Here is a 21,054-nt window from a genome sequence, read left to right as displayed (position 1 = left end):
GAACCGAACACCGAAGCGGTCCATGACTTCAGTCTAATGTGAGCACTTCCGCAAAAACTCCCGATATAACCTCTGAAACTCTCTATACTGCAAAATGAATCTCTTATGCATCTTTTCTGCATTTTGTTGTTTGTGATGATAAAAGAGAATTTGCGTGAGTTCAGATTCAGAATTCAGTCAGTGAGCGAGTGCAACCCTCAATAGTCACCGGCATTTGCACGAGTTACACGAGTAAAAGAAAATGACTAAAAATATAATGTAACATGAACAAATCTACTGTAATGCCACAATTTTTCATATTTATGGGTAACGTTTTATATTACGGGCACACTACTTTCTTTGACCCCCCCAGCATCTAATTTTTTTGTCCCTCAGGGGGGTTCAAGCCTTCATTAGGGGGGTCAGACAAACATAACCCCAGTGGATGAATCAATGTCTTCTGAATCGAAATAATAGGTGAAACAAATATGGCGGTTCAGTTCAGTACAGTACAGCGCAATTGGGGACGGTAAACCCTGATCCGGCTTGCGTTTCCACCGCCAACAGTACCCTAGTAAAATAGCGATCAACAGTAAACAGTGACAGTAAACAGCAACGGAGGACATACATCAGCTTTATTTGAGCAAAGGCTGAAGGCTGCAACGAAAAACAGCCGAAAACACACATTGTGTTGCAATGGTATTGTGTTGTCATTCACCTTGCACATGCAAGTGATGATTCTCTGTCAACCAATCAATGTTCAGCAGTGAGTTTAGCTCCACCCTTTTGGTACCGTTACTATTGGTACTACTATTGGTGTTAGTTCCCCAACGGAAGGGTCCCAAAAAAGTGGTACCGTAAGGTTCGGAATTAGGGTACCATTCACAACTTCTAACAATGGAAATGGCAAAAATTGCGTACCGTACTGTACTGTAAGCCACAAGCCACTAGCCTACTAATACTTCAAACTTATCTAACTATAAACCATCTCTTCCATACGACCGTGATATGTATGTTCACGAGTTCATGCTTGGTATAAATGTCAGTACGTTTTGAAGCTCACTTGAGAAGTGACACAGAGAACTGCCACAGGCTTCTTATTCTGATTATATGAGGTCTGATTCTTTATACAGTGTATTTGAATCTAACTGAAGACTTCACCAGAGATTGTCATAATGAAATAGTTGATATTTCAGGTGAATGCCAAATATATATTATTAGCACAACCAAACTGCAGAATTACATTGGAGTTTAGATGTTTTTAATATTCACCTAATTTTTTTTTTTATGTTTAAAATATTGGTGTGAGAACAAACATATGAAGCTGAAACACCTCACTGATAAAGTCACCATAAAAACAAAACTATATTTAATATTTGTTAAAAAATATTTTATCCGTGCACATTATTATTATTAATATAATTTAATTAATGTACCTTTGTAATCTTTAATCAAAATAACTTTTCCTCTCTCTCTTCTCGGATGATGTGTTTACTGCTGCGAGGGCAGGACAACCTGTCACTCACATCAGATCCACCAATAGCAAACCTCAACCATCCAATCAATTCCCCATGGACAAAATCAAGCCCTGCCCAACATTTGTTCTTGTTCGAGAAGTCACCTGACAATAGGAACACAATAAGAAAGAAAAGATTATCCAAACTTCCGTTTCCTGCCGACTTTAAAACCGAGGACAAACCTCACAGAAGAAAATAAGGTTTTCTGACAGAGAAAATATAAGCATTAAAAACTATAAAACTCACCAGCAGTGTGTGTGAACTTACTGACCTCATTGTAAGTGAGTTGTCCAGACATTCAAGATAAAGCATAGCTTTTAATTTTGCAGTTTTTTTTCCAGTTTATTTTTATTTTTTAAATAGACACAAACATATGTGAATCTAATAAAACATTAAAAATTTAAGTTTAATATGTATTTTATTATATATTAATTATTGAGTTATGGTCTGAGGACAGCTGGGTTTAAGAAATATATGTGATAATGTAATATAAGCTATATATAAATATAAGCTGCCTTCCTTTTTTTTCAAAATGGAAATGTTGCTATATCTTATAAACTAATGGTAGGTAAAGTTGTGGGTCGTGTTTTGCTTATTATATCAGTAATCATTTATTTCAGTTCGATACGCTACTTTATAAAATTAAAGTTTTTTTTTTTTACCGCTCTCTTACCCTTTACCTCCTCCACCCTCACACTTTCACCCCACATCGCGCTCACATTTCTCTTTCCTGCACGAGCATGCGAGTAAACCCTCCCCCACCCCTCTGCGTCCGCTGGAGCAATAAGTCTTGATATGATTGGCTCTCGTCCAAGCGCAGCCTGCCCTGATTGGCTGCCTCACCGGTCACAGGGCTCTGATTGGCCACATTTCGTTGCATGTTTTACCCGAATCCCGGGCACATTCAGGGACTTTAGCCTTCAAAGCGGGTGATGCAAGGTTTGTGATTGTTTTGCTTTTCTCTTTGAGCTGGTGTTTGCTTGTCAGAAGAGGCCAAACCGTGCTGATAGAGCCCTGATTTCATTTGCTCTTTTTATTTCTGTCAGGCAGATAAAGGCGGCTGTGGACTGGCTTTGGAGGGGTTGCTTTCTTAGCTAACACACTTGCATTTGAGGGCACTTAGTTGTCAACACTGTGGCAGAGTTCGGGTTACTTTGAGTAAGTGTGTTCACAGTCACTTGATATTTTAAATGAATCGTTATTCCTTTAAATAGCGGCAACAAGTGACATACTGAAGCTTTCATTAGGGCACGATATATAAAAAGCCAATAACATCTATAAAAGTTTAAAGGTTGTATAAGAAATTTAGTGGTGGAGATGTACAAAATGCAGGAATCCAGTCATGCATTAAATATGTGAACTGAATGAATATATGACGATTGATCCTGCAATTGAATCTCTTTTTTAACTTAAAGGATTAAAGATTATCTCTGTAAGTTAATATATAAAATCGAATTGGGCTGTGGATGTGCTTGGCATTTCCTTAAAGGTGCAATATGTAAGAATTTTGCAGTAAAATATCCAAAAACCACTAGGTCAGTGTTATATATTTTGTTCACTTGAGTAACTTACTTACAATATCCCAAATGTTTCCAACTATTTGTAATCGTGAGAAAATTGCAATTTTAACCAAGGCTCCGGGACGTGTGAGGAGTCGCTTGTCAATTGCGTCATACCCGCGTTACTCGGTTTCCGGTTTTATTTTGTAGAAACCATGGAAACACCAAAGACGCTTTAATATTTACATGTTTTAATAGACAACGGAACAACTATTTTGCGAAAGCAAATTATTGTTATATAGCTCAACACATTTAGTCTTTTGTTTACATCTAATTGTCTTGATTTTTTGCGAGTACCATGTTTTTACCATGCCTCAGAGAAAAACACTATTTTACCATGCCTCAGAGAAAAACACTATTTTGTGAAGTAACTAACATAGCATAATCAGATGCAGCTTTATTTGTAGTAACAGTAATACAGCATTTTCTCCATCATACTATACGTTTTAAAATTAATTACATGCCTTTTATCAACACAAGCATCCAGCATTTATTAATATGATATTCTAATATCGATATATCTTACTGCAGTGTGCAACAGTGTCTCACAGCAGCCAAGCAAACGCACAGAGTATAGTTATAACATAATTTTCAACACTCTCAAATGTATGTAATATGATAAACAGAGCTGTGTTACCTCATACTCATGACCGGAAAAGCGGAAGCAGAACCGGCGACTGTTTCATAATAAAAGTTCTGCTGCTCGTGAGGCATGTGTTGCGCAATCGCTCCAGCGGCCTCGTTCAGCTTCCACAAACACTCAGTCCTGCTCTGCTTCACACTACAGTAACGTTAATAATCGCATCCATGAACATGATTTCTGCCCGATTTCTATCCCGATTATTTTCCACCAGCCGTTGAGGTGAAGACCACATGTCCCAAGATTCCGCGCTCAAACTTGGCGTCATCAAGCTACGTCTTTGTTTTGAATAGGCCTCTAGCGACTTCTAGCGGACAGAAAATCTTACATATTGCACCTTTAATGTGTAATCTGCAGCTCATTCATTTTCATTACCTATTAGTAATAGTTAGTTTCTCCTTATTTATTTTCATAAATTCATTAATATTTTTTTTTTCATGAATATTGTTCGGTTCAGACAAAAATGCCTCAATACTCAAAGGCTTTGTGTAGTTAACAAGTAATGTTAACTCTTAATAAAAATTTTATTAAAAAATAACCCTTTATTTAAAAAAATATGTATGTATAATTTTGGCACTGTAATGTTTTTCAGAACTTTTAGTCATTCTATTTTTTACCACCCTGTGACAAATGAATTTTTAAAATTACAAATATTCCATATAATCTCAATTAATATGAGGTCATAAAATCGACATGAATAATAATTATACAAGAATGAAAAAAATGTTTTTACAGTAGTTGTAGAGGAATTTTAGCTTGTTACACCTCAAAGTATTTAATGTCACCTGCCCTTCAGTAAGTGCCAGTAGTCTTATTCTATTGCTAGTAAGTTTTAAGTGTGTTTAATTAGTATTGATTTATTGTCATATGTTTATGTATAATTTTTATTTACTAAGTGGTTATGATGTGTGCAGTCTACTTTGGTCATATTTTTGTGTCTGTTTTGTCTGTAGTTGCAGAGCAGAACATTGAGTGCTTTCATAGGATCCTGTAGAATTTTGTCTGTTGTTGAGAACATCAACAGCACAAGCTGCGCCAAGACTCCAAGACAGAGAATAATCTTGATTGAATCACTGCCTGTTCTCTGGCATTCACCATGTAGATATTCCATAGATACAATCTGTTAATAGACTTTCATCTAATGATGGACTGATAGGTCTCAGTGGGTGTTTTAATGAAATTTTCTTGCTTCTGCACCCCCCGATTGCAGCCAAGTTTAATATGATGCGTTCAGTCACACTGAATTTATTTAGGGAAATGTTATCCATGCACCCTCTTCCCTTCAAGATAGGCAATGTGAGGGAGTTTACCCATTCGCCACGCTGCAGTGTGTGTGTGCTGGCAGGGAGGCGGCAGCAGCAATGTGTGTCTGAGGCAGTGTAATCTTTCTCAGGGGCATCTTTCTTATGCTCTCTGCCTCTCCCCACTTCTATTTTTCCCTCTTTTATTGTCTTTTTCAATAGGTTTTTGAGGTTTTCACCGGTGCCAGTTGCGGTATTCCTCATTCATCATAGATTGTGTCCACTGACAGGCTCTTTTCCCAGCTGTCCTCTTACCGTGGCTCAGAATTGATTTGACTGTGGTGGATGTGCGGTTTGGTGTTGAGATGTTTTCACCTTGTTATGTCCTTGCGCTGTTTTACAAGGAGAAAATATGCCCAGTTGGTTTTAGAGAAAATAAATACCTACTAGGACTTTACAGTGGCAAAACTGACCAGCTATTTATTAAGAAGATTTTGACATTCCTAAATCACATTAAAGGAAGCTAAGATTTTTTTTTTTCCCTATTGTGACGAATACACCTGGTATTAAGATGTGTTTTGGTCGATTGGATCACAAGTGGATGACGCTAAATACAGGTGTAAACGGGGTCTAAAAAGTTTGTCCACTTTTGACCACTTCAAGAGGCAGTTGAAAATACATTTGACTGGATTGCCATTGTAGTGTAGATGCTAGGGATGTGATGATGAGATCTTGTGCCACGAGATATCGCGATATTAAAATGTGACGAAATTTCATGTTATATGCCACTGCTATGTTTACATGACATTACGGTGCCGACTGTGGCATCTCTTCCGCTGTCGTTTTGCCTTTTTTATAGAACTAAAAAAACATTTAATTAAGTTGGATAACAGTCGCTTCAATTGTAAACTATTGTAATATAAACGTCTGCTCTGCTCATCCAGCAGGAATCACAGTTCACTGATCACGTGACGAGAGTAAAGGCTGATTAATACTTCTGCGTCGAGTGTACGGCGTAGCTATGGCGTAGGCTGTTTGCACTACTCGTAGCCTACGACGAAGCCTGATGTGCACCTCTTCAATAATGTAACAACGCGTCAATTCTACGCGGACCACAAGCGCTGTGATTGGTCTGCTAGAACCCCTTCCACGGGTCAAAAAACTGGCGTGGAGCAATAGGAGAAGAGCGAGCACTTTCAACTTACATAAGAATGAAAAAACACTCTGTTTCAGAGGACACATACAATCAAACTGCAACAAAAGTCATTACCTATTTGCCGTTTCTCTGCCGTTTCTATTTGTAAGCTTCTCTGACAACGTACATGACAAGCTGCTTCTTCTTCGGCTTTTGCCTTGATACTCAACATGAACGCGGACACTGCCAACTAGTGGTCTGCATGCACTTCGGCGCAGAAGTATAAATTAAAACACACGCAGACGCTCTGGCGTAGGTCCGATGCAGAAGTATAAATCAGCTTTAAGGCGAGATGACTGACAAGACCGTGGAGGAGGATTAATTGCGCAACAGAGCTTAAAGGCTTAGTTTACCCAAAATGAAAATTATGTCATTAATGACTCACCCTCATGTCGTTCCAAACCCATGAGACCTCTGTTCATCTTCGGAATAAAGTTGTAGTTTTTGTTATTTTTGGACCAAAGTGTATTTTCGATGCTTCAAAAACTTCTAACTAACCCACTGATATCACATGGACTACTTTGATGATGTTTTTATTACCTTTCTGGACATGGACAGTCTACCGTACAAACACTTTCAATGGAGGGACAGAAAGCTCTCGGACTAAATCTAAAATATCTTAAACTGTGTTCCGAAGATGAACGGAGGTCCAACGGGTTTTGAACAACATGAGGGTGAGTCATTAATGACATCATTTTCATTTTTGGGTGAACTAACCCTTTAAGCGTCTGATAAATGCCTTATCTTGTAGAATGCTCGCTCAGCACTGCCCCTCCCTATACACAGAGTACGCGCAATCACGAATTCGAAAGCGAAAGTAAAACGCGAGCTCCCGGATACGCGCAAATTAGGCTACATACAATAACTTGTCTCCCAATATTAAACCTATCTTAGTCTATTGTAGTTGTAACCACCTCTTTGCTCTGGTCTCTGTTTTGGTCTCTGTTTGCACTTTGAATATTGAGAGAGAGTACTTTGATAATGGTTGCACTTATTGTTTGCACTTAATAAAACTAAGAAAAAAACTATTATTTATTTTTGCTAATTTTATAGTTTTTTTTTACACCTGAATTAAAAAAGTAATGATGTGCACGAATAAATCATTTATAACAAATACTGCAATATTCTATAAAAAAATAAAAATTGTCCATTTAGATTTCATCATAACGAAAGAATTGTTTAGAGAACAAGTTGTATGTTTGTGAGGTGTGACAACTGTTGTTATTACAGATTTTAGGGTGTGTCATAACTCGTTAGATAGCATTTTCTGTCTTCTGATGTCTGGAATGTTATATTAAGTAATTACTTAAGTTTAATGGTCAGATAAAAGCGAGTTAAACCTGACTTTTTGTGATCAAATCATGGATTTTCCATAAATTTTCCTACTGGATCAATCCATGAGGGGCTGTTTTATGGCACAGGCATGATTAGCCAGCTTATTCAATGTGGTCGAAGTGCTCGGATCGCATACGTAACGCATACTTTGTGCTTCACTTGCCAAAACCAACCGTCCCCTGAGGTCCTGACCAGCGCTAATGAATTCACAAAGAATGGGGCTCTTCTGCTTGAGTGCCAATCTGTGTGACTTCTCCACTGGAGCGCACACACGCAAGATACAGTATGTCTGTGTTCCCAGACTGTCTTGTTATTCACATACTGTAACAGAGGCCTAGCAGATAGCAGAAATACAGTACAGTACATGCCACACAACACACAGTGCATAGCCTTCAGGTTTTATAGGTGGAGTGTGGGTTAAACAGATACATTTTTGCAAAAAGCCAGCGATTCTTTAAATATACTGTATGAGAATAGGATAGTATGTTTTAACAGTTTATGTTAAGGAAAACCGTTATGTGAATCACTTAAGAAACTGAACAAATAGTTAAGGTTGATTCTGTGATCGATTATCACAGGAAATAATTTTGACACTTTCAGCTTGTAATAATCAAATATTTTGTGCAGTAATGCACTTGCAGTGGAAGTCTTTGGGCTAAGATATTAATCTGAGATAACGTTCAAACTTAGTATAGCCACTATAGGGCTGGATCATGTGGTCAGGTCAGGTGGTATATACTCTATATACTATAGAGATTCAGCTGTACCATACAACTGGTTTATGTGTAGTGTAATGAATAAACTCTGATTATTAAAATATAACCACAGCTTCCAGTGTAGGCAGCTTTGTTGATTTTAACAGGAGCGGTGTCATTTTGAGGAGTTGCGCTACACATTTCCAGAGTAATAATGATATAATGGATATTTACGGTTGCCGAGCAGTGGCGTAACTTGTTACATTAATTCAGAATTCCACTGTTAAGTGGTCACACCGGCATGTATTTAAAATGGCCTCCAATGCAGCTCATTTATATAATGTATTTCTGGTTTGTGGTAGACTAAAGTGCTTCATAATGTAAAGCTGTTTTTGCCAGGATTATCATTCATTAATAGTTATGAATGATAGTATCTAAAGTGAATATTCTTAACATAGTTATAACTACATAATATCTAAAATTTGAATATTCTTTAACATAGTTATAACTACTAAATAGTTATGTACTATGTAGAATGTTTTGGGATCGAATTTCAGCAAATAACTTCCCTTACAGTGATGCTGTCATTGCTCCCACAACTACAAAAGACTTGAGCATTATGTGTTCCTTTTAAAAATGAGACTAATGTGGTAAAATTGCTTTCTGACATTGTCTGTTATGTGAAATCTTTCATCTCATGTCATGATGACCATGAAAAGATAACAAATTAACACTAACTTTTGCATGATAGCAGAAGGATACCAGAAAGGAAGTGGCGTCCACTTAAAGGTGCAGTATGTAAGAATTTTGTAGTAAAATATCCAAAAACCACTAGGCCAGTGTTATATATTTTGTTCACTTGAGTACTTAGAAGATCCCAAATGTTTGCAACTATTTATAAATAGTGAGAAAATTTCAATTTTAACCAAGGCTCCAGGAGTCACCTGTCAATTGCGTCATACACGCATTACCCTCGGTTTAAATTTTTTTTGTTGTTGTAAAAACCATGGAAACGCCAAAGACACTTTAATATTTACATGTTTTAATAGACAAGGGAACAACTGTTTTGATATATTTATAGACAGAAAACGAATTATTGTTATATAGCTCAACATGTTTAGTCTTATTGTTTAAATCTAATTTTCTTGATTTTTTTTTTTGCGAGTACCATGCTTTACCATGCCTCAGAGAAAAACACTATTTTGTGAAGTAGCTAACATAGCATAATCAGATGCAGCTTTATTTATAGTAACAGTAATACAGCATTTTCTCCATCATACAATACGTTTTAAAATTAATTCCATGCCATTCATCAACACAAGCCATTCAGCATTTAATATGATATTCTAAAATCGATCTATCTGCAGTGTAACATTATAACATTTTCAACACACTCAAATGTATCTAATATGATAAACGGAGCTGTGTTAACTCATACTCATGACCAGAAAAGCGGAAGCAGCACCAGCAACGGTGACATAATAAAAGCTCCGCTGCTTGCGGCGAGTTGCGCAATCGTTCCAGTGGCCTCGTTCAACTTCATACTAAAGTAACATTAATAATCTCATCCATGAACATGCTTTCTTCCCGAATCCTATTCCAATTCTTTTCCACCGGCTGTTGAGGTGAAGACCACATGTCATAAGATTCTGCGCTCAAACTTGCCGTCATCAAGCTACGCCTTTGTTTTGAATTGTGCTGCTTAATATTTTTTGTGGAAACCATGATCATTTTTTTTCAGGATTCTTTGATGAATAAAGTAAAAAAAAATAATAAAAAAAAATTTTGGAATAGAAATTTTTTAAGTTAAAACACTTTAAATGTCTTTACTATCACTTATGATCAATATGTGTTAAAAACAACTTTTGGAACGGTAGTGTAGGTGCTTTAACAAAAATTCCCCAACACATCACCATACCACAAGCACCCCCAGAATATTTAGACTTCCAGTGTAAGTGCAGCACTACTGTAAATGTTTTTTTGTTTTTTTTTGTTTATTGTTACAAAATGAGGTATGTGGTAATCAGCAGCATGTAAATGGTGTTTATAGAGCTTAAGCTGTATTGAAGCTGTAACATCCTTTGACAAATTGTGGTTGAGCACATTTGCATAGTAGGATCATGGGTTATGTGGCCTGTGTTAACTAATCATAGCTTTGATGAGGATTGTGAGTTTATCTAAATGAATCAACTGACAAATGATGCATGTTGCAGCTGGAGGAGACGCTTAACTGATTCTGTTATACCACTGAAAGCAAATGACTCATTAAGTAAATGGTTAGAATGATTTTAAAAATATGATAAAAGTGGTGATAAGGCTATTAAAAATAACACTTTCAAACAGATTTGTGCTGATTTTAAATGAACTTTTAAAAACATGCCTCGAGACACCTACGTTTTGTCTAGAGTGGTGCAGGTATGTCAGAACCCAGAAGACTAATTTGCCGCAGGTTCTTTTGCGATTTTCCTATGGGGTGTTATAATGGGGGTTTTAGAGTTATGTCAGTTCATTTTTGAAAACTTATGTTTTTAATAAGTAACTAGATATGGCAGTTTGGGGTGTGAGTGTGTGCAGTGTACATTGTAGAACAAAACGTCAAAGTATTGTCAAGTTATGTTTACCACAGGCTTTATTTTAAAAAAGGGTTACCTATGGGATTTTAAAAAACCCATTATAAAACCCAAAAGGAAAATCTTGAAGTAGGGCTGGGCGGTATGACATATATATCATTACCACCGTATAAAATGTCTAGCCTTAGAAATTTTGCTATACCGTGTATATCGCAGTTTGTAAACAACATATATGCATACCACAGCACTATTGACACTTTAGAGTGATGAAACACATGAATGAGAATATAAAGAGTGGGACAAGCTTGATGTTAAAAAGAGTTATAAGTGCAATATATCCTGTAAAGAAATATGGTGTGCTGCTCGTGCTGACTGGCACACTGCAAAAGTGTCCGCACAGAAAGCTGCCTCTCTCAGAATGTGATCGTGAATTTGGGACGTGCTCGATGTTAAAAAGTATTATTAAGCACAATAAGCAGTGAAAATGAACTCAATGTGGTGCTCGCGCTGTCTAACACAGCTTAAAGTTCACTTTCAAATGAAAATTAAGCTTTACTTGCCCTCAAACCATCCTAGGTGTATATGACTATATATGATTTCTTCTGCATCCATCCACATCCATCCATTATAAATGTGTGCTCCACACAGCTCTGGGGGGTTAATAAGAGCCTTCTGAAGCGAATCGATGCGTCTGTGTAAACAACTTAACAAGTTATGAAGTAACTTCCGCCACACTGCCTTCCGTATTTAAGTTACGAAGAAAGTGTAAACTAGTGTCGCGTCAGTTAGACTTTTTCTGTAAGTTGAATAGGGAAGGCGTAGGATGTAGCATAAGCTTTTTGAGCTGCGAGAGTTTTCCACTTTCTTCGTACGTTGAATACGGAAGGCGGTCTGGCAGAAGCTAGATATTTTACTTCATAACTTGTTAAATATGGATATTTTATAATATCACTTAGGACTGGGCGATATATCGCATGCGATTGTCACGCGCATTTCGTCAGTAAAGCCGGTTCCCTGATTGCCGCTAAATCGCCATCACCTGCTTTCAAATGGAGCGGCATTTAATAGACAGAGCTGTAGATCACTGACAAGCTACGAAATATCGCATTCATTATCGAAGGCGATTCATCTGCGATAATGAACGCGATAATGTGTAGCTTGTCAGTGAACTACAGTTCTGTCTACTAAATACCGAAATGCGTGTGACAATCGCATGTGATTAATCGCCCAGCCCTAAAATCACTGCCATTATAAAGACCGGATGCATCAGGATATTTATTAAAATATCTCAGAGAGTGTTTATCAGAAAGAAGAAAGTCATATACACCTAGGATGGCTTGAGGGTGAGTAAAGCTTGGGGTAATTTTCATTTGAAAGTGAACTAATCCTTTAAGTGTGCACACAGAAAGCTGCGTCTCTCAGCATGCAATCACGAATTCAGCTCTCTTTTGTGTCTTATTATGCTTGAATGGCCGAATACACACGCGGTTATGTCAGAATGCCCATCGGGTGAAGTATTCATGTTATTCATGTTATATTATCCATGCATTTGGTCTTATAGTGACAGCAGCCTAATATACCTGTGGCTCTGTGTCATTAATGTGTAATTTTGTTTAGCTTTAATAAGAATAAATTTATATTTAATTCATACAGTGAAGAATATTTTATTTTTACATTTGATTATTGTACCTGGAAAAACTTCATTTGTTTAAAGGGGTGGTTAAGTGTTTTTTTTCTAGGCTTGATTGTGTTTTTGGGGTACAGTTTAACGCGTCTTAATGCGTAGTTTTTTTTTAAAACGCTGTATTTTTCATATATTTTACCTTTATTCTATAAATCTGTTTCCACTGTCATATGAACGGCTCGATTGACTTCCTGCTTCTATGAAGCCACTCCCTCCGAAATACGCAATGTGCTCAGATTGGTTAGCAGGTTGGTAACTGGCCCAGTGTATCATGATTTGCTGAAGCGCCCGGAAACGCCACGCCCCTTACCATTCGTAGTTAGCGGTTCAGAGGAAATGTAAATAATAGCACCTATATTGCTGTATCAAATTGAGCCGAATCAGACCCAGATGAAGAGAGTTAAGCAGAACCTCTGCAGTCGCAGCTTTTAAAGGATGTTTATGAATGGTATTTCATTTGGTATTTGTGTCAAAGTGTTTAGATATGCTGTCACTGCTGTTTGTTAGATTTCAATATACAGTTTTATCCTGATTAAACTTTTACTGTAGCCGAATACATGACTGAGTAGTCACATTTTTGTAAAGGTAGCGTTTAATTTATAGTATGAACAACTGTTTGTCTATGAACAGAGACGTTTGTTGGTGTTTGTTGCACTAGAACTTAGCTAACTGGCAAGCAAAAATGAGTTGCTCTTTGTATATGTCCTTGATGCATTAAAAATAGCAACAGAACTATAACATTACGTTTAAAAGACATGTACAAACAATAAAACGTTCTTACAGTTTGAAGCCAATAAACAGCAGCTTCTGCTTTTAAAGTAGGAACTGTTTCATCTTTCAGTAATAGCATTTGTGCAAATCCAGCATTGAACTTGTGTAGATTCTGGAAGCGGTCTTCAGCGCCTCATCCAGTGTAGGAAATATCACAGATTATAATGGGTTCTATTATCTTTTGACGTTGTAGTCCAAACCAGGCATTTTTGTAGGCAATAAACTGCCATAACTTTAAAAGATAATATCTCCGTTTGCATTAAACGTTCAGCGCTGTAACTTTACAGATACTGTTTATGCTCAAGCAGCAACATTACACACTAACTAAAGTTAAAAAAGTGAAATCGCATTGAACCACCACTTTAATTCATATTTTTGTTATATTGTATTTGTGCTATTGTTTGAAATTTGCTTCTTTTTTTTTTTTTAAAGAGACAAAAATAACACAAATTAACCTATAACAAAGTTCGTAGATAAGGAAGGAAGAGGCGGGAACCGGCGAACGTTAAACATAACTTTAATTCAAAAAGTAATGAACATAATAAAACATAAAATAAAGTCCAGGCCTGGTCCTCTCTCGTCCTTCACTGTCGTCGCTCCTCCTTTTATGCTTCCGGAGCTCCTCCGTGAGAGACTTGAGGCCGGTGCGCCTCACAGGTGGAGCTCATTATCTCTCGCATCACTGGCCTCGCGCCGTTCCCTCATGGCTCTCGCCCGCCCTGCTCGCCACATAACTATATTGTGATATGTATCGTTATCGTGAAATAAAATGTCTCATATCGTGAAATAAGAATTTGGTCGTATCGCCCACCCCTAAACCAGCAGTGAATTAGTGTTCCGTGTTCTGACATCATACATTGTAAAAAAAATAAAAAATAAAATAATTGTTAACTTAAAAAAAGTAAGTTTGCTGGTTGCCTTAAAATTTTGAGTTCATTGAAATAAAAAAATTGAGTTTATACAATGAAGGCGATTGGTTAAATCAACAGAATCTCAAAATATTATGTTATCTGAACCACATTAATTATTGAAGTTGATTTGACAAAAGAAAAACGTTTTAATTAATAACAAATCAATATATTTTTTTTTGCACCACTCTATTCTGCTGTTTTTACACTGTTTTTAACGCGAGCGCGTGTCCTGTGTGAGTTGCTAAACCTGACCCTGTTCGTACTTACTTATTTTTGGAGATGTCTCAGAGCTGCCCTTCAGGACTGTAGGATTCAGTAATTGGTTTTCTGAGAGCTAAATAACCCAGAACCATCACTGTCAGAGGCGTTTAATTAACTCTCACTCAGTATAAGTATTCATCTATAGTTAGAAGTGACCAAAAAAAAAAAAATCCCTATTTTTATGTTACATATAAATTTTAGAATTTTTTTATTTTATTTTTTTTTTACATTCTAAAATACATTCATAAACAATAACATTTTTAATAATAGAAAATACACAGTCAAATTTCCTTCCCTTGATGTTGTTTTTCTTTTGCAATTTTCCATTCATCTTTTTTTCTTTTGCCCCTCTCAGGAAACAAAAGATCAATTTTGTGAGAGAACAGGCTCCACCCCATTCCTCTTCAGTCTTTCTTGTAGCCACCTCACACACTCGTTTCTCTCTCTCACTCTCGCTCTCCCACTCCCATAAATGCAGTGACACTTGCATTCTGTGTGTGCATGCGTGTTTGTCCGAGTGAGAGAGTCGAAATAGAAAGTGAGGGAGCGGGGGGGAGAGAGGGAGTTGGAGAGAAAAAGAAAGACAAGGAGGGGTGGGAGCGTGTGCGCGCGTGTGTTTAAGCTAGCTACTCACAGAAAAGAAGGAATAAGAAAATTGAAGTAGCCGCCATATGCTGAGGATTTTGGTGAATGCCTTGCTGAGGAGACACGCTCATTTTTCAGGCGGATCCTAAGAGATGGGAAGCTCACATTTGCTGAACAAAGGCTTGCCTATAGGTAAACGTTTACCTTTCCTTCTGCATGGGGCCACACGTGAAAGTGTTGTACGGATATCTGTGCCAATATTTGAGCGTTCGTTCGGCTGTCGTACAGTATTCTGGCTTCCCCTCCCCCTCTTCCTTTCCTCCTCCCCTCCTCTCTGCTCCGCTTTTCCCTCTTTCCTATTATCTTTCATCTCAGCCATTCATTCACGTACAATTGGTTGCTTTCTGCTTTCTGTTTCCCGTGCGAAGACAATATTCATCCGAGAGCCGGGGCTACGGACCTCTGATGGCTCGCTTTATTAACTGCATTAATCTTTCCGAGCTCGAAAGATAAAAAAAACACACTATCCCCTCTGGAAAATTTGAGGGGTTGGCAAGGACATGACTCTCTCTCCTATGGCCCTCCCGCACATTGTGCAGTGGAAATGTGGCTTCCAGTTCCGGCCTTGACTTACTTCCTAATTTTGCTCTCTTCGAAGGAAATTCTCATTCTAGAAGAGTCCAAAAACAGCAATACTTAGCCTTAGGAAGAATATTTTTTTTTCAGGATTTCATGGAAATAGTTGTGCCATTCTTTTGCATGCAGCTAATGGGCAACTATTTAATCTTAAAATAAACAATTCTGTCCCAATATTCCTGATCTCACAGTACAAATACTTTTTTTTTGGTCAATTTTTTAGGTTGATTGATTAAGAATGTTGGCTAATGAAAGTTAAATACAGATAAAATTATTACAATTTTCAAGTGACTCCCTTTCCACTTTTTTGAAAATTCCCAAGTGCACATTTCCAGGAAATCTTGGATGAGAACAATACATTGGCTTTCCACAAATTGCCAAAAAAAACAAGATTCACCCCAGCTCACTCTGTGACAAGCAAAACAGTGCCATTAAAAAACAGGTTTTGTTCTTTTCACACGGTGAATGAGAGGTTGGGATTTGAAATTGGCTTTCATTTTCACCACAAGACAACAAAGGGGGGGATGTCAGCTTGAATTATCGCCCGTGGGCAGTTGAGGTCTTTAGACGCCATGTGCGACTGACCCTGTTGGTTCTTGTTGCTATGAACTAGCTAATTCAAACAGATCTAGCTCACCCTCGGGGCAGGGCAATATGAACAGAGCGCCGAGGGATTTTGACAGAACGGTGTGGTGCGAGAAACTACCATGTGTTTTTTTTTCCAACGCAGGATTCTTGATTTACCTAGCTGTGATTTTACATGCAAAGACAGAGAGAGTCAAAGATTGTTCTTATGAGCGAAATATTTCATGCTTTTCTTGATTGTAGCATTTGATCCTAGAGCTGTGGGGGTTTTATGTGTGCTTGGAAGCATCTATCGCACGTTGTTGGCAGTTTGTCCTAATCAGAAAAAGGAGATAACAGAGGCTGTGTTACAAGATAACCGGATCCTGCTGAGATAGTTTAGATGTCACTAACACATAATTTACGGTTGTAAAAGTTCACCTTCATTACAAATGGAGAAAACAGCTGGTTCTGTGAGGGAACGGATGCGTGAACGCGAGGAATCTTTTCACAGAGGTAAAAGAGGTCTTGTTTGTGCATAAACGTGTGTATTGTGTGTGTGTGTGTGTAAGTGTGTAAGAGTGTGAAAGACTATCCTGAGAGCAGGAGTGGGTGGGGCTGATAAAGGTGGGTGTGTCTGTGTCTTTTGGGCATGATTACACCATGTCTGCACTTGCCAGGCTATATATGGTAAAACTGGGAGAGGTCACAGGTGTGCATAGTGTACTTTTGTCACTATATCGTTAACAAAATTTGCATTTGAAATATTTAAATGTTAGCTTCTTAAATACACTTATGTTCAAATGATGGGGGTCATTAAGAGTCTCAGGCTAAAATGTGTGTTTGAGCTGTTTTAACTGAAAGCAGCTTGTACTGACATATCTTAAAATATGTCAGTGTCATTGTTTTGTTTCAAGTTGCACACCAGTAATGTGTTTTTCTAAGGCACGTTTATTAAAGCTACTTAAATGTCCTATTGAACTAAGGCCTAATCCTGGTTTAATCTAAGCCCTGTCTTTAAAACCAGGCCTAAGTCTTTTATTCAGCAAGGACACATTAAATCAGTCGAAAGTGACAGAAAGGACATTAATAATATTACAAATAATTATTATTTCAAATACATGCTGTTTCAACTGTTTTCAACATTGATAACAATAAGAAATCTCTTGAGCAGCAAGTCAGCATATTAGAATGATTTCTGAAGGATCATGTGACACTAAAGACTGTAGTAATGATGCTGAAAATTCAGCTTTGCATCACAGGATTAAATGACATTTTAAAATATATTACAATAGAAAACGGTTATTTTAATTTGTAGTAATATTTCACAATATTACTATTTTTTTGATGACAAATGGTCTTGGTGAGCATAGGAGAGACCAACCCCAACATTTTGAATGGTGTTATGCATATATAAATTGATTATCCATTGACTGTTGTTCTGTTGGTAGATATTTTTTCACTGACAGAAGGCAGAATGCTAAGTTCTGCTACTTAGCCAAGCAGCAGACTTATCGCCAATGTCAATACAGCGCAACAGTGACTGCCCACCTTTTCAGCAGCCTTGGTTCTGGAAGTGTTTTTCTCCATAGGGATTTGACCCAACCAACCAGCTCTGAGATAAATCAACATTACAAACATTTACTTAAAGCAAAAATATGCGAAAATCAGATACAAAGACAAGAGTGTGTACTTAAAGTTTTTTATGAGTGAATGAACTGCATTCCCATGAAGCAGTGAGAATGCTGTAATTGAACAAAAAAAAATGGTTTAATATTAAACGTTTGATTTAATTGTCATTGATAATAAACAATTCAATATATTTGAAGTTTATTCCAAAATATTAAAAAACATACATACAAATATATAAGTGTGTATGAGAGTGCAGGAAAACTGACTTGATTGAGTCATTCTCAGCGCTTCATGGGAGTGGGCACCCGACCGCTAATAAGCACTTTTGGAGTGGCTTTTATATTTGGCTCAAAATTTATCAGCATGGCCAGCATATATTGGGTTATCACAGTAAAATGATAATTTAGGACTGAAAATGTTGGTGGTCTTAGATGAGTAAATGTGAGGAGCATGAAAGCACAGTTTGAGGTACTGGGATAAGATTATTATTACACATCATCATCTGTGTTACATCAGCTGCAGTTACTTTAAGATCATTCATTGTTTTTCCTCAAAGCTGATTTCACATGAGCACTTGTGTATTTCATCATGATGTCATCAGTCAGTGCTCTAATGAAGGGTTTGATATCAAGCATCTGGTTAATTATATATTTTTCACAGTCTAGTTAATTCTGTTATCATATAACCATTTCATTGGAAAAAAAAATGTCACTGACCACCAGTAATGTAAGAAAGGTCTTGTTCTTTTCATTAGTTCTTTTGATGTGTCTTTTACAAGTGGATATAAAACCTCTACAATCTCTGTATTAATGTAATGGAAAACTGCAAAACATGAAAATCATTTTTAATATTGAGCAATAAAGGCAGGAATCAACCGACTGCTAATACACAGTGTTGTCTTTTTCTGTGTTAATGAGTCACTTTATTTTTAGAAGCTGAAACTTGGCATTCAATATTTGTGTTAATCCTTGAGCCAAATCATTTGGAAAGATTGATACTAGAACAGTAAATTCCATTTACCTGTGCAGACAAAATTAAACACACCTGAACACAAGCTCAAGACATGTAACATATGTGATTTATTTCTCTTTACAGGCATCAGGCCTCCCATAATGAATGGGCCCATGCACCCTCGTCCTCTGGTGGCACTGCTGGATGGGCGGGACTGTACGGTGGAGATGCCCATCCTGAAGGACGTGGCCACTGTGGCCTTCTGTGATGCCCAGTCCACCCAGGAGATCCACGAGAAGGTAACTGTACAAGTAGCACTTAATGTCACTTACTTTGGTACGGTAGCACTATGTTCAATTTTGCTCTTGGATTAATTAATACAAAATTCAAAGCACAACAAATATTAATTTTACAGAGAACATATTTTAATAGGCCTTTAAAAACAACATATATATCCATATTAGGATACTATGGCTTATTAAAAAGCCTACAAAACTGAACATAATTACAACACATAAGCTGTAATTAAACATTGTCCAATATGTGACTGAGGTCAAAAACAAATAGAAACACTGCAACTCCTAAATGAACAAAATGAGTAGTCTGAAACAGAAATGATCAGGAATATTATTCAAGTATTATTATGCAAGTATTTGTGTCATTCCTTCCTACATCCTAATTAAGTAGGTAAGACGGGATTCTCTTTATAAAGTCAAGTTATTCTGCATTTTGGAGAGATCTTCTATTCCTCTTTTAATCCAAAACATATGTAGCTGTACTGAATAGTCGCTCACCATCAACACTTGAGCACTAAACTTCAAGCACTAAATGGAAATACAAAATAAATTGAATAAAGTAATCAAATGTACAAAAATGGTGTACAAAACTAATCTTTACAAAAGTTATTTAGTTAAGAGCAATGCGAGACTGTTTGATTAACATGAATGGCAAGGACAGCAGCAGCTTTATTACTGTGCGTGAGTGGTTTCAAATCACGTTTTCTTAAACTGTAAGGCTTAAAGGCTTACTTCAGCCAAAAATGAAAATTCTGTCATTAATTACTCGCCCTCATGTCGTTCCACACCTGCAAGAACTTCATTCATCTTTGGAACACAAATTACGATATTTTTACACTTATCGTAATAACACTTTCAGATGCCCAGAAAAGTACGAAAGCCATATTTAAAACAGTTCATGCGACTACTAATGTTATGAAGCGACGAAAATAATGACTTTATTCAACAATATCTAGTGATGGGCGATTTCAAAACACTTTCAAAACTTTATGAATCTTTTGTTTCGAATCAGTGGTTCGGACCGTGTATCAATCAGGTTAAACCACTGGAGTCACATGGAGTACTTTAAAGTTGTCTTTACTACCTTTCTGGGGCTTGAAATTGGTAGTTGCGTAGGCTGTCAGTGGAGGGACAGAAGGCCCTCAGATTTCATTAAAAAGATATTCATTTGTGTTCCGAAGATGAACGAATGTCTTACGGGTTTAGAACGACATGAGGATTTGTGATTAAAGACAGAATTAACCCTATAATTCGTGGCCACAGTATTTTTGTCCGCATCTCGTGCAAAACGCTGTACAAAACAAAGCAACAAGTTCACAATGTAACTTTCTCCACTTCTGAAATAATGGGCAGAGAAATATAACATAAACCAATAATATCACAGCCAATCAAATCCAAATGGAAAAAAAGAATTCCTGGCCATTAATTCCCACTATTTCACTGAGGAATATTTCACGTCACAGAAGTAAAACGCATTGTGAATGCTGTTCATGTGGATTTATTTCATCTGTGTGGAGTGGTATTTTTTCATCACTGGTTCATACAGATTAATATATCATGTAATGTATGTTTGAGTATGGTTCTGCAATTCATCATAGATCCCACTGGCTCGACATGATGGAGCCTCTTTGGCTTTGTTACATGGAAAAATCACTTCATCTCACAGGCTAAAAAAGTAGATTGCACAATGGGGTAATATTTATGAGGCTGTGAGCGTTTTTGCCAGAAATGAGTAGAATGATTCATTAGATGAATTCACTGGGTAACGTGATGAAATCTCACAGCCATCCTACCAGCTGTACTTCATGTGATTTATTTATTTCATTCTCATTCTCTCTTGCTCAGTCATTGATCAATCATTTTCTTTAGCATTTGTTATAACAAGATCTGTCATGTTATGATGTTTCTTTGTGAAAGAACACATTGCTCTTTGTCAGTCAGTATGAATGGTGGACATTATCTGACTCCAGTGTCATGTGTCTGAAAGAAATATGCACCATAAATTAAATTTGGTAGTATTTTAAAATAAGGT

At 37.1% G+C, this 21,054-nt stretch overlaps 1 protein-coding gene across 5 annotated transcripts in view; it reads left to right on the top strand.

Annotated features, from left to right (window-relative positions):
* Positions 1–21,054, top strand: part of LOC137011154 (C-terminal binding protein 1) — a 39,115-nt gene that overhangs the window by 2,330 nt on the left and 15,731 nt on the right. For 2 of the 5 annotated variants that reach the window (XM_067376438.1, XM_067375642.1), the window contains one exon: positions 18,871–19,025. In XM_067376438.1, coding sequence (XP_067232539.1) covers positions 18,888–19,025 — 138 coding nt within the window. In that variant the 5' untranslated portion in view covers positions 18,871–18,887. Of the gene's footprint in view, positions 1–2,565; positions 2,655–14,740; positions 15,136–16,207; positions 16,660–18,870; positions 19,026–21,054 lie in introns of those variants that run through there. The other 3 variants (XM_067377184.1, XM_067374943.1, XM_067374212.1) reach the window with 3 other exon arrangements.

This window comes from Chanodichthys erythropterus, chromosome 1 (assembly GCF_024489055.1).
Source record: "Chanodichthys erythropterus isolate Z2021 chromosome 1, ASM2448905v1, whole genome shotgun sequence".
Classification (NCBI taxonomy): Eukaryota; Metazoa; Chordata; class Actinopteri; order Cypriniformes; family Xenocyprididae; genus Chanodichthys; species Chanodichthys erythropterus.
The sequence above is the reverse complement of the archived record's forward strand: the minus strand, read 5'-3'. Positions and strand labels throughout refer to the sequence as shown.